Below are 17,535 nucleotides of genomic sequence, written 5' to 3'. Positions count from 1 at the left end.
GCGGTCTTGCTTGCTCTGTGGCCCAGGCTGGATTCGAACTCCTGGGCTCCAGTGATCCTCCCGCCTCGGCCTCCCACGTAGCTGGGATCCACAGTGCAGGCACAGCTTACACTTTAGTTCTTTACGTCGCCTGAGACCCAACAGGAGTCAGAGGAGAAAGTGGAGGCCCAGACTCCCAGGGCCACAGGCTCAAGGACCCTGCCCTAAAACTGCTGCGCACAGGGTGGGTGGGGTTAGGACATCCTGGGGGGCGGACTCTGGGACTGTTGGGGTAGGGTCTTCTGTCCTGGGCCTGTCAGGAGGACGCCCTCCCGCCAGATGGCTGCGGAGTCCCTGGGCGGGGCTAGGGTTGCCAAGTATGAAGGCATGAACAAGGCACTCTCCACTCTCACTGGGACCCTATAAAAGAACATTCTTGATACCAAAAATGATGTTTCCAGAATAAAGAACCAACCATGCCCTGAAACAGCATTTACCAAGCTAACGCTGAGAGATGTGTGTAGATAACGTACCAATCACAGTCACCCACACCTAAGTTGGTCCCTCCTCTCTCAAATGGAAATAATGATCAATCTACCTCCCAGGAGTGTGTTGAGAATTACACATGGAGAATATCCTGCCCAGTGCCTTGCATGTAGCAAGAGTGCAAAAAGCGTCTATTCTCACACACAAACTCACACACAAACTCTCACACACACACTCTCCTGTCCTTGGTCTTCTCATGGTACCTCCATCAGGGAAGACTGTCTCAGGCCAGCCTGAAGCAGAGCCTGGCTTGGGGAAGATGACCTGCAGTGACACAGGGTCAGGAGGCAGCATGTGACCCTAGTCTGCCATGAGGGCCGCATGGTCCCATCTGTGGAACTGGGCTCACTTCACTCCACACACACCCAACTGAGCACCCCACTACTGCACCAGCCCAATGCTGGGCGGCCATGGCTGGGAGAAGGACAGTTCCTGCCCTCGAGGAACTTACAACCCAGCAAAAAGAGAATAAATTACACCCTCAGCTGATGACTGATTTTAGTACTTCTTATAAATGTTTTAAAAGGAAATATAAAATACATGGCATTTAAAAAATATTAAACAGAAACCAGAAAAAAAAGCACAAAACAAAACCATCTAGCTAAATTGGCATGGGGAAATAATTTGCTTATAGAAATTCTAGCAGCATGCTCGTGACCAGTGGAGCCTGCCGGGTGTGCCCAGTGCAGGCAGAACGGAGTGCCATCACAGAACCAGCCAAGCACACTGCACGGAAACTCGGGCAAGAGCAGGGGGATGGAATTACCGGCCCCCAAGTTACCCACTGTAAAATCCAACCATCACGTGACATCCCTCCCAGGAGGGTCATTTTATTAACAGGGGACCCACGAGAGCACCGCGTGCTTCTTGACCCATGGAAGACAATCTGAAACAGCAAGATGTCCACTGGCCACGGGGATCGGGACGGGCCTCGGTCCTGCTCCCGCCATCCCTGTGCCAACGAGCAGCGGCCAAAGAGCAGTGCCCTGGGTGGGCGCCGTGCCTACCTTGATCTGTCCAAAGCCGATGGTGACGGCAGCAGCAGAGGTGAAGCCTTTAATGACGGGGCAGGAAATGAAGTCCAGCAGGAACCCTGGCCGGCCAAGAAGGGACACCGAGCTGGTGCCAGCTCCACCCAGTCCCAGTCCCAGAGGATGAGGGGAGATGTGAGCTGGGGAAGGTGGCATGGGTGGGATTGGGGAGCAGATACTGTAGCTAAGGACTAGGGGTAACAAACCCTGTTCGGCTGTTTTTGGAGAGCAGAAAAGGGAGACTGGGGTCTGAGGCCATAGGCACTTCTGCAAGTGTCCTGGCCTCTAAGCAGAAAAGAGTAGACTAAGGACCAAGTGCCCCACCCCCTCCACCACCCACCCACCTACACACACACATACATACCCATACCCCAACACACACACACCCCAACACACACACACCCCCACAACACACACACACACCCACAACACACACACACCCCCACAACACATACACACCTCCACAACACACACACCCCCACAACACACACAGGGATAGACCTTGAAATGCAAACAAGCAAATGCTGAGGTCAAGGGCATCCCCTTGGCAAGAAGGTAGAGCCTCACCCAAACGCAGGACCCCCATGGCCAGCTGGATGCAGCCGGACAGGAAGGCCAGCAACACAGCGTAGGCAGGCTCGTGGAAGGTGTAGAAGGAGACCAGGAGGGACATAATGGCGGTGGGGCCCAGAGTCACATCCCGGGAGGTGCCCAGGAAGAAATACACGAAGCAGCCCATGAAGGCAGAGTAGAGGCCATACTGTGGGGAGAGACGGCGGTGAGCACTCAGGAGGCCGAGGCCCGTCCACCAGCACCCTGGTGTGCGTGTCCAAGCTCAGGGTGTGTGGGTGTCAGCTGTGTCCAGGCCCAGGTTAGAGGTGCACCACCCTGCCCTGTGGGTGGACCTGCAGTGATCAGGAGGCCACTTTTTTAGCAGCACCCAACTGGGGCCTCAGGGTACAGACAGCCAGGCAGAGGGGCTGGTGCAGGTCCGTGTGCTGTGTCCAAGTCTGGGGAAGCATTCTTTTTTTTTTTTTTTTTTTTTGAGATGGAGTCTCGCTCTGTCGCCCAGGCTGGAGGGCAGTGGCACAATCTCGGCTCACTGTAAGCTCCGCCTCCCAGGTTCACGCCATTCTCCTGCCTCAGCCTCCCGAGTAGCTGGGACCACAGTCGCCCGCTACCACGCTGGGCTAATTTTGGGTATTTTTAGTAGAGACGGGGTTTCACCCTGTTAGCCAGGATGGTCTCCATCTCCTGACCTTGTGACCCGCCTGCCTCAGCCTCCCAAAGTGCTGGGATTACAGGCGTGAGCCACTGCACCCAGCCTAATTTTTGTATTTTTAGTGGAGATGGGGTTTCGCCATTTTGGTCAGGCTGGTCTTGAACTCGAGGCCTCCGTGAGTCATCTCGCTGGCCCCTCCATAACCAGTTCTGTGTCTGTGTGCCAAACAGGCATAGGAGCCTGGGTCGGCCCAGAGACAGTCATGCGTCACACACTGTAAACCAAAGGTTGCTTGGGGCCCAGGGGCTGGAAACCTGGAATCGCTGATGGTGTCTGGGATTGATACTGTGTATTCTGCACTGCTTCTGAGATGTGGCTGGCAGCAGGGTCACACACCTCACCTGGGGTGGGAGTCCAGCCACTTCAGCATAGGCCAGCGCCTGGGGAATGGCAGTGAGGCCAACTGAGAGGCCGGCGACGAAATCCATCTTCAGCCACTGCAGGGAGTAGCTGGGCAGCCACGCCAGGATGGGCAGCCTCCTCTGCACGGCCGCAGGGGAGCAGCAGCAGGCGCTCGGGGCCATCCTGGGGCCGGAGGACCTGGCCTGACCCAGCGCCGTCACCGAAGAAGGCATGTCTATGGTGGGGCTAGGGGGTGCGGGTGACATAGACCAGCAGTCAGAGCGTGGCCTTTGAAGAACCTGGCAACACTGGTCAGGGTCGGCGGGTGTCAGGAGAGGTCACTATGGGTCTCCCCTCCCCAGCGGGGCTGAACCAGACGGCTCTGAGAGGAAACCAACAACGTGCGCAAGACGGGGACTGGGCCAAGACTAGAAGGCCCACCCCGTCCCTCATCACCCTCTCTCCCTGAATCCCCTCCATGCAAATCCTGGGTGCCTTCTGTCCCTCCATCCTCAACTCTCCCAGATAAGAAACCGATAAGCTATTTCTTATTGAGAAGTCTTAAGACTAATTAGGCTCAACACTTCTGGCCCCTGGAGAACCGACTTCCTTTGCCTTTTTTTCCCTCTCCCCAGGGAATTTGACGGGGAGCAGCGCAGAGAGAAGCAGGGCCCGCGGGCGCACCCTAGGCTGGCGGGGGGTGCGGATGGCAGCCGGGAGATCCGGAGGGGCTCCGAAGTTTTCCAACTGCGCACCAGGGCAGGCTCCACCCGCTACGGTGGACTGCGGCGCTCGTGACGGAGTGGGGGGGTCCTCCGCTCCTGAGGCCACGCCTCGCTCAGCCCCCACCTGTGGCTTTCACAGCCCTGGAGTTCTAGTTGCTTCTGGGAGGACACCAGAGGCGCCCAGTTAATTCAGGTGCGCAGCATCTTCCAGGGCCCCGGCGCCCGCGCACAGAGCCACCACCCCCACCCCTACCCCCACCCCCCCCACGCCCACTGCCGCTCCGCTCCGGGCAAGATCCACTCCCCGGCCCCCGGCCCCGCCCACGAGGCCGCTGGCTCCGGATCCTGGGGTCTCCGGAGTAGACTCCGCGCCACCTGACCGTCCGCAGTCCCTAGGCTCAGAGCAAGGCCGAGGGCCGCGGGGACCCGGGTGGGGACGCGGCGGGGGAGTAGTCCCCACGGGAGGCCCCCGCACTTTCGGACTCCGCGCTGGCCCCCGCGTCGGCTGCCCCGGGCGACCCCGGCCACTGTCCGCACCCTGTGCCCCTGGTCCCTGCTCGCCGCCCTCGCGGGCCACGGACTCACCCACTCGGCGTTGCAGCTTGGGCTCTCCTGGCGCCGCCGCCGCAGCTGGGTCCGCAGGAATCGCCGGGGACAGGCCGGGGCGGGGTCTGGCGCGCACGTGACCGGGGGCGGGGCGGGGGGGCAGGGCCGAGCGGGAGACCAGAGCCGGAGCGGGATCCCGATCCTGAGCCCCAGCCGCCGCCGCCATGCGCCGCCCCGGGGTCGCCTGCTGCGCGCTGCTGCTAGTCCTGGGGCTCTGCCGGGCGCGTCCCCGGAACGCACTGCTGCTCCTCGGTGAGTGCCGGCCCCGCCCCCCCCACGCCCACCTGCTGTGGCCCGGGGAAGTGGCCATTGGCCTCCTCCCCACCCGTGGTCAATGCTGACCCTAGTGTGCCCTGCCCTTGTGTCCCCCACTGACATTCCCTCTCGTCCTCCTCTCTGTGCTGCCCCCAGACTTTTCATGGGTGTCTCCCCAGAGAGGGCAGCAAGGGCTGGAGGGGTGAGCCCCAGCATCCAGCACCCCTACACTTACCTCCTGCCGCCTGTCCCACCCTCCTCTGACCCTGCCCAGCCAGGGCTCAGGGGTCCACGGATCTCAGATCCCTCTCGGGAGGGGATCCCAGAGGAGGGGCTGGTGCTCAGGTCCCCAGAGACTGCAGACAGGGTGCCCTCCTGGCTCTCATCCCCGCCCCGCTGTAATCGTTTCCGATCCCACAGCCTGTGGCTCAGCTGTCTTTTGCCTTGTCCCAAGGGCACAGCCCTCCACCACCCACCCACCACCGTCTCCCCCAACCCCAGTCCCTCTCAGAAACCCCAGGTTCCTCCAGAGCAAGCACCGTGCTGCTCACAAGACTTCCGGTTTGGGTAATCAAGGCTCTGGCTCATGACAAGTGACAAGGCCAAACCCAAGGCCTGCGATTCTTTCCCCTTTTGAGGTCTGGCGCCCTGCCAGTTGCCCTCTTTCTGATTAATTTTGTGGTCTCTGGGCGGGGGTTCGGCGCATTGTAACATAAACAGCTCTCCTGCCAACTCCTCGCCTCCCAGAAACACAGCAGAGAATCTGCATGGACCCTCATCTGCGGATCAGGACTCCTACAGGAGGCTTTCAAAGCCCAGGCTATGCGGCCACTGGGCTAGAGCCTTTCTTAGCACGGACTGCCATGGATCGGCTTAAACAGAAATGTATTTCTCACAATTCTGTGGGCTGAAAACCCAAGGTCAGGGTGCCAGCTTGGTTGGGTTCCAGTGAGGGTCCACTTTCGGCTTACAGGTGGTCACCCTCTCGCTGTTTCCTCACATGACAAGTGGATGGGGGTGGTGTCACTTCCTTTTCCTTTATCCTTTCTTTCTTTTCTTTTCTTTGTGTGTGTGTGTGTGTGTGTGTGTGTGTGTGTGAGGCAGCGTCTCACTCTGTCACCCAGGCTGGAGCGCAGTAGCACAATCACAGCTCACTGCAGCCTCAACCTCCCAGGCTCAAGTGATACTCCTGCCTCAGCCTCCCAAGTAGCTGGGACCTCAAGTGCACATCACCATGCCCGGCTAATTTTTGTATTTTTTGTAGAGACAAGGTCTCACTGTGTTGCCCAGGCTGGTCTTGAACTCCTGGGCTCAAGCGATCTTGCTGCCTTGGCCTCCCGGGTGCTGGGCTTACAGGCATGAAACACTGCACCCGGCCCTCTCTCTCTTTTCCTGTAAGTCCATAGTCCTGTCAGATCAGGGTCTCATCCTTATGATTCATTTATCCTTAATTAAGGACCCTGTCTCCAGATACAGTGATGTTGGCGTTAGGGCTTCAGCATGTGAATTCTGGGAGGACACAGTTCAGACCACAGCAGGCCCACAGCCAAGTGCCGAGGGAGAAGGGCAGCTTTCTTCCTGGCCTGCGGGTACGGAGCACAGCCCATCCCGCCCTCCCTCCAGGTTTACCTGGCTGCCATGTGCTCACACCCCGTGGGTACTGTGGGGTGGAGGATAGGAGCCCAACTGGAAGGTGCCCAGCCTCTTCTGTCCATGGACCACATTGCCTCTGAGGGAGCTGGGGAAAGTGTTGGTCCTGGGGGTTCCCACCAGCCTCTCCTGTGGTGCCCCCAATGTCCTCTACTCCAGAGCAGGGGGAAGAAGCTTGGTGTGGTTGTAGGAGTTCAGCGGCCTGTCCCTGTTTCCCGCTGCCCAGTGTGTGGCCTTGGGCACTGCACCTCACCTTTCTGGGCCTCGGCTGCTTTGTGTAGGATGAAGGGTTGAAATAGACAACCTGCAAGGTCACTAGGCCTTTGAGATGGCATCAGTGAGAAGCAGTGGTGGGACGCACACACATAAATCTTTAGATGCACCCTGGGCGAGGCTCTCCTGCCCTCTGCCCCCCACAGTTGCCGCTGAGCCCAGAATTGCCCAGCAGTTCTGTGGCCACGCATTCAGCCGCTGTCTGCCTAAATGCCTAGCTGGCTAACATGCCCACCCAGGTAGCGTGCCTGCTGGGGTATCATCAAGCTTGTTGGGATATCGTGCTTGCATGAGTATCTTGCCCACTCGGGTACCATGCCTGCCTACTAACATACCTACGCAGGTACCAGGCCTGCCTGGGTACCATGCCCATCTGCTTATACCCACCAGCTATCAGTCCAGCCTGTGTACCCTGCCCCCCTGCCAACATACCCACTGGGTATCATGCCTGCTTAGGGTATCATCAAGCTTATTGTGGTATGATGCCTGCTTATCATGCCCACTTGGATACCATGCCTGCCTGCCAACATACCCACCGGGTATCAGGCCTGCCTGGGTACCATGCCTACCTGCTTATACCCACGATCTATCAGTCCAGCCTCCATACCATGCCCACCTGCCAACATACCCACCGGGTATCAGTCCAGCCTCCATACCATGTCCACCTGCCAACATACCCACCATCTATCAGTCCAGCCTCCATACCATGCTCACCTGCTAACATACCCACCATCTATCAGTCCAGCCTCCATACCATGCTCACCTGCTAACATACCCACCGGGTTATCATGCCTGCTGGGCACCATTCCTACTTGCTGATATACCCACCAGGTATTGTGCTTACTAGGTACCATGCCTTCTTGCTAACATACCCAGTGGGTATGGGGTCTTCTAGATACATGCCTGCCTGCTAACAAACCCACCCTCAAGTATCAGACCTGCTAACATGCCCTCTGATACCATGCTTACCTGATGTACCCACTCGGGTGTCATACCTCCTAGGTAATGAAGTGCTCTGTCACGATAGCGTTTCGTGCTGAGTATTCACGCTGAGCCAGTACCATGCCCATGTGGGTATCTCTCCTCCTGGCATCACAGCCCCAGCCTCCCTCACTCTCAGTGCTGTTTCTCATGACCACAGCCGACCGTGTGCTGTCTGTCTCCCACCTTACACAGCGGATGACGGAGGCTTTGAGAGTGGCGCGTACAACAACAGTGCCATCGCCACCCCGCACCTGGACGCCTTGGCCCGCCGCAGCCTCCTCTTCCGCAACGCCTTCACCTCGGTCAGCAGCTGCTCTCCCAGCCGCGCCAGCCTCCTCACTGGCCTGCCCCAGGTGAGGTGCAAGGGGCGGGAGGAGGGGGTGGGCACGGAGTAGACAGCCTGCGTCCGGGGCCCAGGCCTCTGCCACGTCTCCCATCCCTGGGCTCCTGGGGGGTGTTGCCCACTTTCCCTCCCACCTCCAGGAGGAGGCACAGCCTTTGGCCATGAGTGCAGACTAGGGGCTCCAACTCACCCGCCAGCCCTGGCTCCACTGCTGTGTGTGACCTTGAGCAAGTAACCTACCTCCCTGTGCCTCAGTTTCCTCATCTGTAAGACAGTGGGTATAATGAGATGCCACTCTAGTTATGGGGATTGGCGGGGCTAATGCTTCGTATGTAAACACTTAGTGCGAGGCCTGGTGGGCTCACTCAGTGTGAACCGCCATCGCCACAGTGTCCCAGGAGCGCCGTGGTGCAGGGAGCGGCCGCTGTTAGGGCACACACGCTTCTATTTTACTGTGGTAAAATGCACAAACATCAGTGTTCCCATCTTAGCCATTTTTCAGCACACAGTTCCAGGGCATTAAGTGCATTCACAGTGTTGTGCAGCCATCACCACCATCCATCTCCAGAACTTTTCCATCTTCCCAAACAGAAGCTCTGTCCCATGAAACACCAGCTCCACATTCTCCCTCCCCATCCCCTGTCTCTATGAATCTGACTGCTCCAGGGGCCACATAAGAGTGGAATCGCACAGGACTAGTCCTTTTTTTTTTTTTGAGATGGAGTCTCACTCTGTCACCCAGGCTGGAGTGCAGTGGTGCGATCTCGGCTCACTGCAGCCTCTGCTTCCCAGGTTCCAGCGATTCTCCTGCCTCAGCCTCCCAAGTAGCTGGGATTACAGGTGTGCGCCACCACGCCTGTCTAATTTTTATATTTTTAGTAGAGATGGGGTTTCATCATGTTCGTCAGGTTGGTTTCAAACTCCTGGCCTCAAGTGATCTGCCCGCCTCGACCTCCCAAAGTGCTGGGATTACAGGTGTGAGCCACCGTGCCCGGGCCCCCTTTTGTGTCCTTACTTCACTCAGCACAATGTCCTTAGGGTTAACCATATGGTGCAGCACGAGTCAGAACTTCCCTCCTCTTTAGGACTGAGTCATATTCCAGTGGATGGATGGGCCCCGCATTTTGCTTCTCCATATTCATCCATCAGTGGGCACTTGGGTTGCTGCTACCCTTTGGCTGTTGTGAATAAAGCTGCTATGAACATGGGTGTTTAAGGACACTTATTCTTTTAGTCTCACTCTGTTGCCCAGGCTGGAGTGCAGTGGTGCCATCTCAGCTCACTGCAACCTCCACCTCCCAGGTTCAAGCCATTCTCCTACCTCAGCCTCCTGAGTAGCTGGGACTACAGGCGCCTGCCACCACGCCCAGCTAATTTTTGTATTTTTAGTAGAGACGAGGTTTCACCATGTTGGCCAGGCGGGTCTCGATCTCCTGACCTCGTGATCCACCTGCCTCGGCCTCCCAAAGTGCTGGGATTACAGGCGTGAGCCACCACGCCCGGCCGGCAGTCTGAGTTTTTAAAATGTACAATATCTTTTACAACATAAAATAACTAGGTAATAAAACAAGGCCTGGGCCTGTCTTTTTCACTCTGTAACGTGTGATCATAACAGAAGAGTTCGAAAGTACGGATACGCAAAAAGAACATCAAGGCCACCCTCGTGCCGGTGCACGCCCCCCAGGTCCCCTTCTTTCTTTCGAAGTCCTCCTTTCAGGGGAGGGACCCATGGGCCTATTGGGCAGGGAGTGGGAGGTACAGCCAGTCTCTTTGGGTGCTGGCCACTCGAAGTCTAAATCAGGGCCCCGAGACGGCCCCTGGGGATGGGAGGGCCGTGGGAGAACAGGTGCGACAGGCAGGCCCTGGCTGCCTGGGGGCCCTGGACCTCATGCGCCTTTGCTGGCAGCATCAGAATGGGATGTACGGGCTGCACCAGGACGTGCACCACTTCAACTCCTTCGACAAGGTGCGGAGCCTGCCGCTGCTGCTCAGCCAAGCTGGTGTGCGCACAGGTGAGGACCCTGTGCCGAGGACAGGGCGTGGGGTGAGGCACAGAGGCCAGGCCAGAGCCCAGGAGGTTCGGCACCTTGTCCCAAGGCACCCTCAGCCCCTGTGGCCTGCCCTTAGCTCTTGTCCCAAAGGATCTGGGCCTGGGTCTCCTGGCTGGACTGTGTGTCCACCAGAACCTACAGTGCGCTTAGGGCTGAGAGGGGCAGAGAAGGGAGCAGAAGGGGCTGGGAGACTGAAGGGACTCTGGACAGGTCTCTCTTCCTGCCCAGGCATCATTGGGAAGAAGCACGTGGGGCCGGAGACCGTGTACCCGTTTGACTTTGCTTACACGGAGGAGAACAGCTCCGTCCTCCAGGTGGGGCGGAACATCACTAGAATTAAGCTGCTCGTCCGGAAATTCCTGCAGACTCAGGACGACCGGTACGAGTCAGGGCCCCTGCCCCTTGCCCCTGGCGGCTGGTCCCAGAGCACAGCCTGGAGCCTTCAGGCGGGATGCATGGGCCCCCACGTGGCTGGAATGGGGGCAGGGGAGTAGGTTCCAGGTGCTCAAGTTAGCCTGGTCAGAGGGAGAAGGGACGTGGGGAAACTGAGGCAGCGAGGGTCACAGGTTGACTTCCAGATACAGAGGAGGAGGCAGAGCCGAGGGGCCTCCTGTGCCAGGTGGCAATGGCCCCGCAGCCTTGTCAGTGAGCTGCCTCCTGTGCAGGCCTTTCTTCCTCTACGTCGCCTTCCATGACCCCCACCGCTGTGGGCACTCCCAGCCCCAGTACGGAACCTTCTGTGAGAAGTTTGGCAACGGAGAGAGCAGCATGGGTCGTATCCCAGACTGGACCCCCCAGGCCTACGACCCACTGGACGTGCTGGTAGGACGGCCCCTCCCGCGTTTCAGGACTCCCATCAGCCCTGGGTCAGGGACCCTGGCCTCCTACGAGCTTGCAGCCCTGGCCCTAGATGATGAAGAAAGACGCTCTGACCAAGTCAGGTTCAGGTTCCCATCCTCAGGGCCACAGAGAGACGGGGTGGTCCAGAGTGAGGCTGTTCTGGGCTAATCCACTTGCAGGAGGCTCCGGGGAGAAGGCTGGACACCGCTCCCCCAGTCTGTCTGTTCTAAGCCTGGCTCCCCACCGCCTGCCCCAGGTGCCTTACTTCGTCCCCAACACCCCGGCAGCCCGAGCCGACCTGGCCGCTCAGTACACCACCATCGGCCGCATGGACCAAGGTGGGCTTGCAGAACCGGGCACTGGAGGGGGTGCCACGGCCTGGGTCCCCCATCCTGGGCCAGCGCCCTCTTAGTCAGGTCACAGCAGAGTGTGGGTGAGGGTCCCAGTGTGGCAGGCCCGGTGCTGCAGCTGGCAGAGCCCACATTGAGAGGACGGGCCTGTGGGTGGCATCAGGACCCACCCCCGGGGCTGCCCTGATGTGGAACTGTTCCTGGGCTGGGGCCTTCGGGTAGCCCAGAGGTTGCGTGAAGACTTCAGATACTTCCAGCCACAGGACCTGGGTCAGATTTGGGGGTTTGGAGTTCCTTAGCATATGCAGATGGAGAACTTGAGGTATGTGAGTTTTTTGTGGTTGTCCTAAAAAGCACGATAAACTGGATGGCTTACAGCAACCAAAATTTGTACTGTCACAGTTGGGGAGGCCAAAAGTTTGAAATCAAGGTGTCAGCAGGGCCATGCTCCCCTGAAGGTCTAGCGGAGACCCTGCCTTTCCTCTTCCAGCTTCTGGGGGCTGCGCCAGCGCTCGGCGTTGCTGGGCTGGCGACAGCATCACCCCCATCCCTGCTGAAGCCTTCACACGGCCTTTTTTCCTGTGTCTCCTCTTCTGTGTCTCCACTTCTTCTTTTTTTTTTTTTTTTTTTTTTTTGAGACCTTGTCTCGCTGTGTCGCCCAGGCGGGAGTACAGTGGCGCAATCTTGGCTCACTACAACCACCGCCTCCCGGGTTCAAGCGATTCTTCTGTCTCATCCTCCAGAGTAGCTAGGACTGCAATCGCACGCACCATGCCCAGCTAGTTTTTATATTTTTGGTAGAGACAGGGTTTCACCATATTGGCCAGGCTGGTCTTGAACTCCTGACCTCGTGATCCGCCCGCCTCAGCCTCCCAAAGTGCTGGGATTACAGGCGTGAGGCACCGCGCCTGGCCTGTTTCTGCTTCTTATGAGGATCCCGTCGGGTTTAGGGCCTACCTGCGCACTTCAGGATGATTTTGTCCCGGGATCTTTATTTGCGAAGTTCCCCTTTCCAAACAAGGCCCCTTCACAGATTCCAGCACACGTCTTTTGGGGTTGGGGGTCACCATTTAACCCACGTCAGGAGGTCGGGACCTTTGCCATTTCCCTGTTGGTGCTGTTAATTCTTAGTGACCTGGGAAGGAGTGGGTGCAGAGGAAACCTTGTCTTCTGGCCCCTGCCCTATTTGCTCCATGGGACAGACACGAGATTCCAGAGAACTCAGAAGCCGGCGGGCACCAGGGAGCAGCTGCCTGGGGGTGACACAGAAGTGCCAAGGGATGGCTGGAGTCCCTGGAGGCCCATTCGAGGCCTGCTCAGGGAATGGGAGCTAGGCGGAGCCGGCAAGAGCCAGGGCCAGTGGGAAGAACTACAGGGTGCTTTCAAATCCAGAAAGCGCCGGAGCCCAGCGGCCGGATGAAGCAGCGGGTGGGTCTGCACACACCCAGTGCCTCCCTGCATGTCTGCAGCTGAGCTCTGCTTCCCCGCCCCTCACCACAGGAGTTGGACTGGTGCTCCAGGAGCTGCGTGACGCCGGTGTCCTGAACGACACACTGGTGATCTTCACATCTGACAATGGGATCCCCTTCCCCAGCGGCAGGACCAACCTGTACTGGCCGGGCACTGCTGAACCCTTACTGGTGTCATCCCCGGAGCACCCAAAACGCTGGGGCCAAGTCAGCGAGGCCTACGTGAGCCTCCTAGGTATGCCTCTGTCTCCGTCAGGAAAGGGGTGGGAGTGGATCTGGGACCGGGCCACGACCTGTCAGATGCTGCTCCACACCCATTACCTCATGTGGCTCTCATATCATCTGGCTGAGGAAGGGACTGTCACTCGCACTCCACAGAGGAAAGGAATGAGGCTCAGAGAGGTGAAGTAAGCTGCTCAGGATTGCACAGCTGGTAAGCACTAAGCTAAGATTCTCGCTTGGATCCTGCTGCTTTCAAAACCATTGCCTTTTCCCCGCCTACCTCCGATGAGCCTCAGAATCACCTGGGATGCTTGTTAATCAGATTGCAAACCCCAGGGTGTCCGATTCAGTAGATCTTGGCGGGCTCAAGAATTTGCAGGTCTGACAAGTTCCCAGGTTTTGCCGATACTGTGGGCCTGGGGACCCCTCTCTGAGCATCTGTGCACCCCATCCTGCCTTCCTGGGGGACCCAAAGCACCTCATGACCCTGCCCATGTCTAAAAAGACCTAGGACATCTAGTCCCATGTTATGGACGTGCAGACAAAGACATGGGTGCAGGAAGACTTTGTGAGGGGCTCGGGGTGAGCCCTTTGGCATAGGGCAGAGGCTCGTGCGTCCTGCCCACTGCCTGGCAGAGCCTCCAGGTGGGGTGGGCCCGGGACAGCAGCAAACTCAGGTTCCCTTTCCCTCCGAGCTCGTGGCCCACATCATCTCTCTCTGGCCCCAAATTATGAGCCAGGAGCACTGTGGCCACACCCACCACAGGACTGGAGTAGACAAGGTACCGAAAAGGAGACTTCTTTTCTGGTCCATAGGATTTTAGAAGGATCCTAAATGTCACCGAATCAGGGCCTCTTGTTATACCATTCAAGGCACCATGGCCCAGAGAGATGACGTGGCGGTGAGAGGTGTCGGCTCGACAAGGCACCTCCCGCTGCTGATTGGATTGGAGAAGGTAGCCGCCCAGAGTGGCACAGGTTCGGCCCTTCTGAGGGCAGCTCCTGTGTGCTGAGGGCTCTGCTGCTCTGAGATGCCGCGTCCCTTCCAGACCTCACGCCCACCATCTTGGATTGGTTCTCGATCCCGTACCCCAGCTACGCCATCTTTGGCTTGAAGACCATCCACCTCACTGGCCGGTCCCTCCTGCCGGCGCTGGAGGCCGAGCCCCTCTGGGCCACCGTCTTTGGCAGCCAGAGCCACCACGAGGTCACCATGTCTTACCCCATGCGCTCCGTGCAGCACCAGAACTTCCGCCTCGTGCACAACCTCAACTTCAAGATGCCCTTTCCCATCGACCAGGACTTCTACGTCTCACCCACCTTCCAGGACCTCCTGAACCGCACCACAGCTGGTCAGCCCACGCGCTGGTACAAGGACCTCCGTCATTACTACTACCGGGCGCGCTGGGAGCTCTACGACCAGAGCCGGGACCCCCATGAGACCCAGAACCTGGCCGCTGACCCGCGCTTTGCTCAGGTTCTGGAGATGCTTCGGTCCCAGCTGGCCAAGTGGCAGTGGGACACCCACGACCCCTGGGTGTGTGCCCCCGACGGCGTCCTGGAGGAGAAGCTCTCTCCCCAGTGCCAGCCCCTCCACAATGAGCTGTGACCATCCCAGGAGGCCTGTGCACACATCCCACACATGTCCCAGACACATCCCACACATGTCCATGTGGCCGGCAGACTAGGAAGTAGTGACAACAGCCCTTCCGCCTGCACTCCCGTCCAAGGAGGGTTCTTCCTTCCTGTGGGGTCACTCCTGCCATTGCCTGCAGGGGGACAACAGCATGTGCCCAGCCCCTCCACCACCAGGGGCACTGCCATCATGGCAGGGGACACAGCTGTCCTTGTGTCTGAACCACGTCCCGGCACGGGAATTCTAGACATACAGGGTCTGCGGACAGGGCAGCACCCCCAGCCCGTGACAAGGGAGTCTTGTTTTCTGGCTTAGTTTGGGGACCTGCAGATGGGAGGCCTGAGGCCTCTTCAGGCTTTGGCAGCCACAGATACTTCTGAGCCCTTCACAGAGAGCAGGCAGGGGCTTCGGTGCCACGTGGGCAGTATGCAAGTCCCACCCACACTCACCTGGGAGCACGGCGCCTGGCTCTTACCAGCGTCTGGCCTAGAGGAAGCCTTTGAGTGACCTTTGGGCAGGTTTCTGCTTGCTTCTGTTTTGCCCCACAGTCAAGTACCTGTTCCCCAGGCGGGTTTCAGCTGATTGGCGGCAGGCTTCCTGAGTGATGAGCTTGAACCTGTGGTGTTTCTGGGCAGAAGCTCATCTTTTTTGAGAGTGTCCGAAGATGAAGGCATGGCAATGCCCGCCCTCTGGCATGGGTTAATTCTTCGGTAACACTGGCGTTGCTGGGTGGCAATGCGCGTCCTTGGGCTTGGGTTAATTCTTGGGTGACGTTGGCATTGCTGGGAGAATGCGCCATTCCTGCCCTGCCTCCACTCACCTCGGGAGCAGAAGCCTGGCCTGGACACCCCTCGAAGGAGAGGGCGCTTCCTTGAGTGGGTGGCCTCCCCTTGCCCTTCCCTCCCCATCACTCCATACTGGGGTGGGCTGGAGGAAGCCACAGGCCAGCTATTGTAAAAGCTTTTTATTTTAGTAAAATATACAGAAGTTCTTTTTCTGCACTCGTTTATGATGATACCAACCTGAATTCTAGAACGGCTTCCTGATTCTTGGACACTGCTGTCAAAATGACATTCAGTCTGCAACAGCCCCAGGAGGCAGGCGCAAGGCCAGGTGCTGAGGGACCTGGGTCCTCCCCAAGCCCTGAAGGTGGAGTAAAGATGTTTGGCCCAAGAAGGGCTGGGGTGCAAAGCCAGGTCAGGGGAAGGCAGAGTCTGCCGGGCCTTGTACAGGGGTACTGGTGCCAGGCTTCTCTGGGACACCTCCACCGAACGGGCAGAGGCCACGGGGCACAGACCCACTGAAAGTACCGTCTCCACCACCCAGAGGCTTTATTTAAAGTAAACACACTGGTCTCTGTAAACGAGTTCCTGAGGCATCGCAGCCTCAGAAGCTGAGAAAAGGTGGCCAGGGTCACAGCATATGTGGGCTTGTGCCTCTGCCCCGGGCAAGGGTGGCAGTGATCTTGGGGACCACCCGCTGCCTCTGTGCTTTTGGTCACTCCAAAAGCCTTTGACACATCAAGATGTAAAAGGGAAGTGCAGCCCCCATAGATTTGAATTGGGCCTGCGGACAGGCGGTTTTCCAGAGAGGTCCGGGGCCTCCAGTTCTAGGGAAGGCATGGGAAGATGTCCCTCCTGTCTCACTGCAGAAACATTCTCAGGGTTTCCAGTTCAGACCATGCCAAGCCTGGTGAAGGGTGAAGATGTTTCCACAGAAAAGTGTGCAGTTACCAGTGGCTTCACCATGTGCGAGCTGCACGTGGTGAGGGCTCAGGGTTAGACCCCAGCCAGTGGGGAGAGCTGGCCTCATGTGCCAAGGAGCCCACAGCTGTGCCAAGAGGGCCTGGGCTGAGGAACAGGACTGCATTAACAGGCACACAGAGGCCCCCACAGTCCCGGGAAGGGGCACGGTGCATCATCGGAGGCTCTGTTCCGTCCACACCACCTTCTTCTGCTCGTCGGCAATGGCCTGGCGGACACAGCTGAGCAGTCCGTCCAGGTCGCTCCAGCCATCAGGAGCCAGGCTGCTGTATAGACAGGGCGCCCGGTCCAGGTCTCCCTCCTCCTGCCTGGCGGCCTCCAGGAGCTGCTCCTCTGAGGTGCCCAACCGCTGTAGGCCCTTCCTGCACAGGCCAGAGATGGTGGGGCGGGATCAGGGGAGAGCAAGGGCCCAGGAGCCCCGGCTAGGGTAGTGATGACATGCACCCAAACACCCCTAAACACAGGTGGCCTGGCTTTGAGGGGACCTTGTAAAGAAAATAGGCCCCAGGCCCCAGTGGTGGGAGGCAGGTTGTCTAGAACACAGCCTTGGTTCCTGGAGTAGAAAGGGCACAGTAGGCCGGGCGCAGGGCTCACGCCTGTAATCCCAGCACTTTGGGAGGCCGAGGCGGGCGGATCACGAGGTCAAGAGATCGAGACCATCCCGGCTAACACAGTGAAATCCCCGTCTCTACCAAAAATACAAAAAATTAGCTGGGCGAGGTGGCGGGCGCCTGTAGTCCCAGCTACTCGGGAGGCTGAAGCAGGAGAATGGCGTGAACTCCGGGGGGCGGAGCCTGCAGTGAACCGAGATCGCGCCACTGCACTCCAGCCTGGGCGACAGCGAGACTCTGTCTCAAAAAAAAAAAAAAAAAAAAAAAGGGCACAGTAGCAGGACATCTCGGTCTGTCCCCAGAAAACCAAGTAATTTTTTTTACTGTTTTTTGTTTTTTTTTTTTGTCCTTAGCCAACAAGGATTAGATTGTGCTAGCCAAGCACCAGTAAGTGTGGAGTGTCAGTGGAGCTAAAGCTGGGTGGGGGTCTGGCCCCACAATGGTCCTCTGGGCTGCTCTTGGGGGAGGGAGTGCCAATTTGTTAATTTACAACTTTAAATTTCAATTATAAAATGTCATTTTCCAGTGACTAGACTATTTTTGCCCACTGTAAAAGACACTCTCATCCTGGTGTCAA

At 58.2% G+C, this 17,535-nt stretch overlaps 3 protein-coding genes across 13 annotated transcripts in view; 1 reads left to right on the top strand and 2 right to left on the bottom strand.

Annotated features, from left to right (window-relative positions):
• Positions 1-4,642, bottom strand: part of SLC26A11 (solute carrier family 26 member 11) — a 33,445-nt gene extending 28,803 nt beyond the window's left edge. For 3 of the 9 annotated variants that reach the window (XM_063617332.1, XM_063617338.1, XM_063617339.1), the window contains exons 1-4: positions 4,491-4,642; positions 3,180-4,064; positions 2,124-2,316; positions 1,533-1,618 (exon numbers count right to left, since the gene is read on the bottom strand). In XM_063617332.1, the coding sequence (XP_063473402.1) occupies positions 1,533-1,618; positions 2,124-2,316; positions 3,180-3,446 (546 nt within the window). In that variant the 5' untranslated portion in view covers positions 3,447-4,064; positions 4,491-4,642. Of the gene's footprint in view, positions 1-1,532; positions 1,619-2,123; positions 2,317-3,179; positions 4,136-4,490 lie in introns of those variants that run through there. The other 6 variants (XM_063617336.1, XM_063617334.1, XM_063617335.1 and 3 more) reach the window with 6 other exon arrangements.
• Positions 4,588-15,575, top strand: SGSH (N-sulfoglucosamine sulfohydrolase). Of its 3 annotated transcripts, none has more exons than XM_055240738.2 (8): positions 4,588-4,763; positions 7,866-8,026; positions 9,923-10,028; positions 10,296-10,446; positions 10,733-10,889; positions 11,164-11,245; positions 12,758-12,961; positions 13,998-15,575. In XM_055240738.2, exons 1-8 carry the CDS (start codon positions 4,676-4,678, stop codon positions 14,555-14,557), a joined length of 1,509 nt encoding a protein of 502 aa, XP_055096713.1. In that variant the 5' UTR covers positions 4,588-4,675; the 3' UTR covers positions 14,558-15,575. The 3 variants fall into 3 exon arrangements, with proteins under 3 accessions (XP_055096713.1, XP_055096715.1, XP_063473426.1); XM_055240740.2 differs by having other exon boundaries at positions 4,605-4,763; positions 13,822-15,575; XM_063617356.1 differs by having other exon boundaries at positions 4,605-4,763; positions 13,105-15,575.
• Positions 15,534-17,535, bottom strand: part of CARD14 (caspase recruitment domain family member 14) — a 66,615-nt gene continuing 64,613 nt past the window's right edge. The window contains exon 28 of the mRNA XM_063617312.1: positions 15,534-16,709. Coding sequence (XP_063473382.1) covers positions 16,502-16,709 — 208 coding nt within the window. The 3' untranslated portion in view covers positions 15,534-16,501. The remainder of the gene's footprint in view (positions 16,710-17,535) is intronic.

Source organism: Symphalangus syndactylus, chromosome 14 (genome assembly GCF_028878055.3).
Source record: "Symphalangus syndactylus isolate Jambi chromosome 14, NHGRI_mSymSyn1-v2.1_pri, whole genome shotgun sequence".
NCBI classification, from domain to species: Eukaryota; Metazoa; Chordata; class Mammalia; order Primates; family Hylobatidae; genus Symphalangus; species Symphalangus syndactylus.
The sequence above is the reverse complement of the archived record's forward strand: the minus strand, read 5'-3'. Positions and strand labels throughout refer to the sequence as shown.

Coding starts and splice junctions, on each gene's coding strand:
- SGSH (XM_055240738.2), top strand. CDS start 4,676: ATGCGCCGCCCCGGGGTCGCCTGCTGCGCGCTGCTGCTAGTCCTGGGG. Junction 10,447..10,732: donor CTGCAGACTCAGGACGACCG/GTACGAGTCAGG, acceptor CCTCCTGTGCAG/GCCTTTCTTCCTCTACGTCG. Junction 11,246..12,757: donor CATCGGCCGCATGGACCAAG/GTGGGCTTGCAG, acceptor CCCTCACCACAG/GAGTTGGACTGGTGCTCCAG.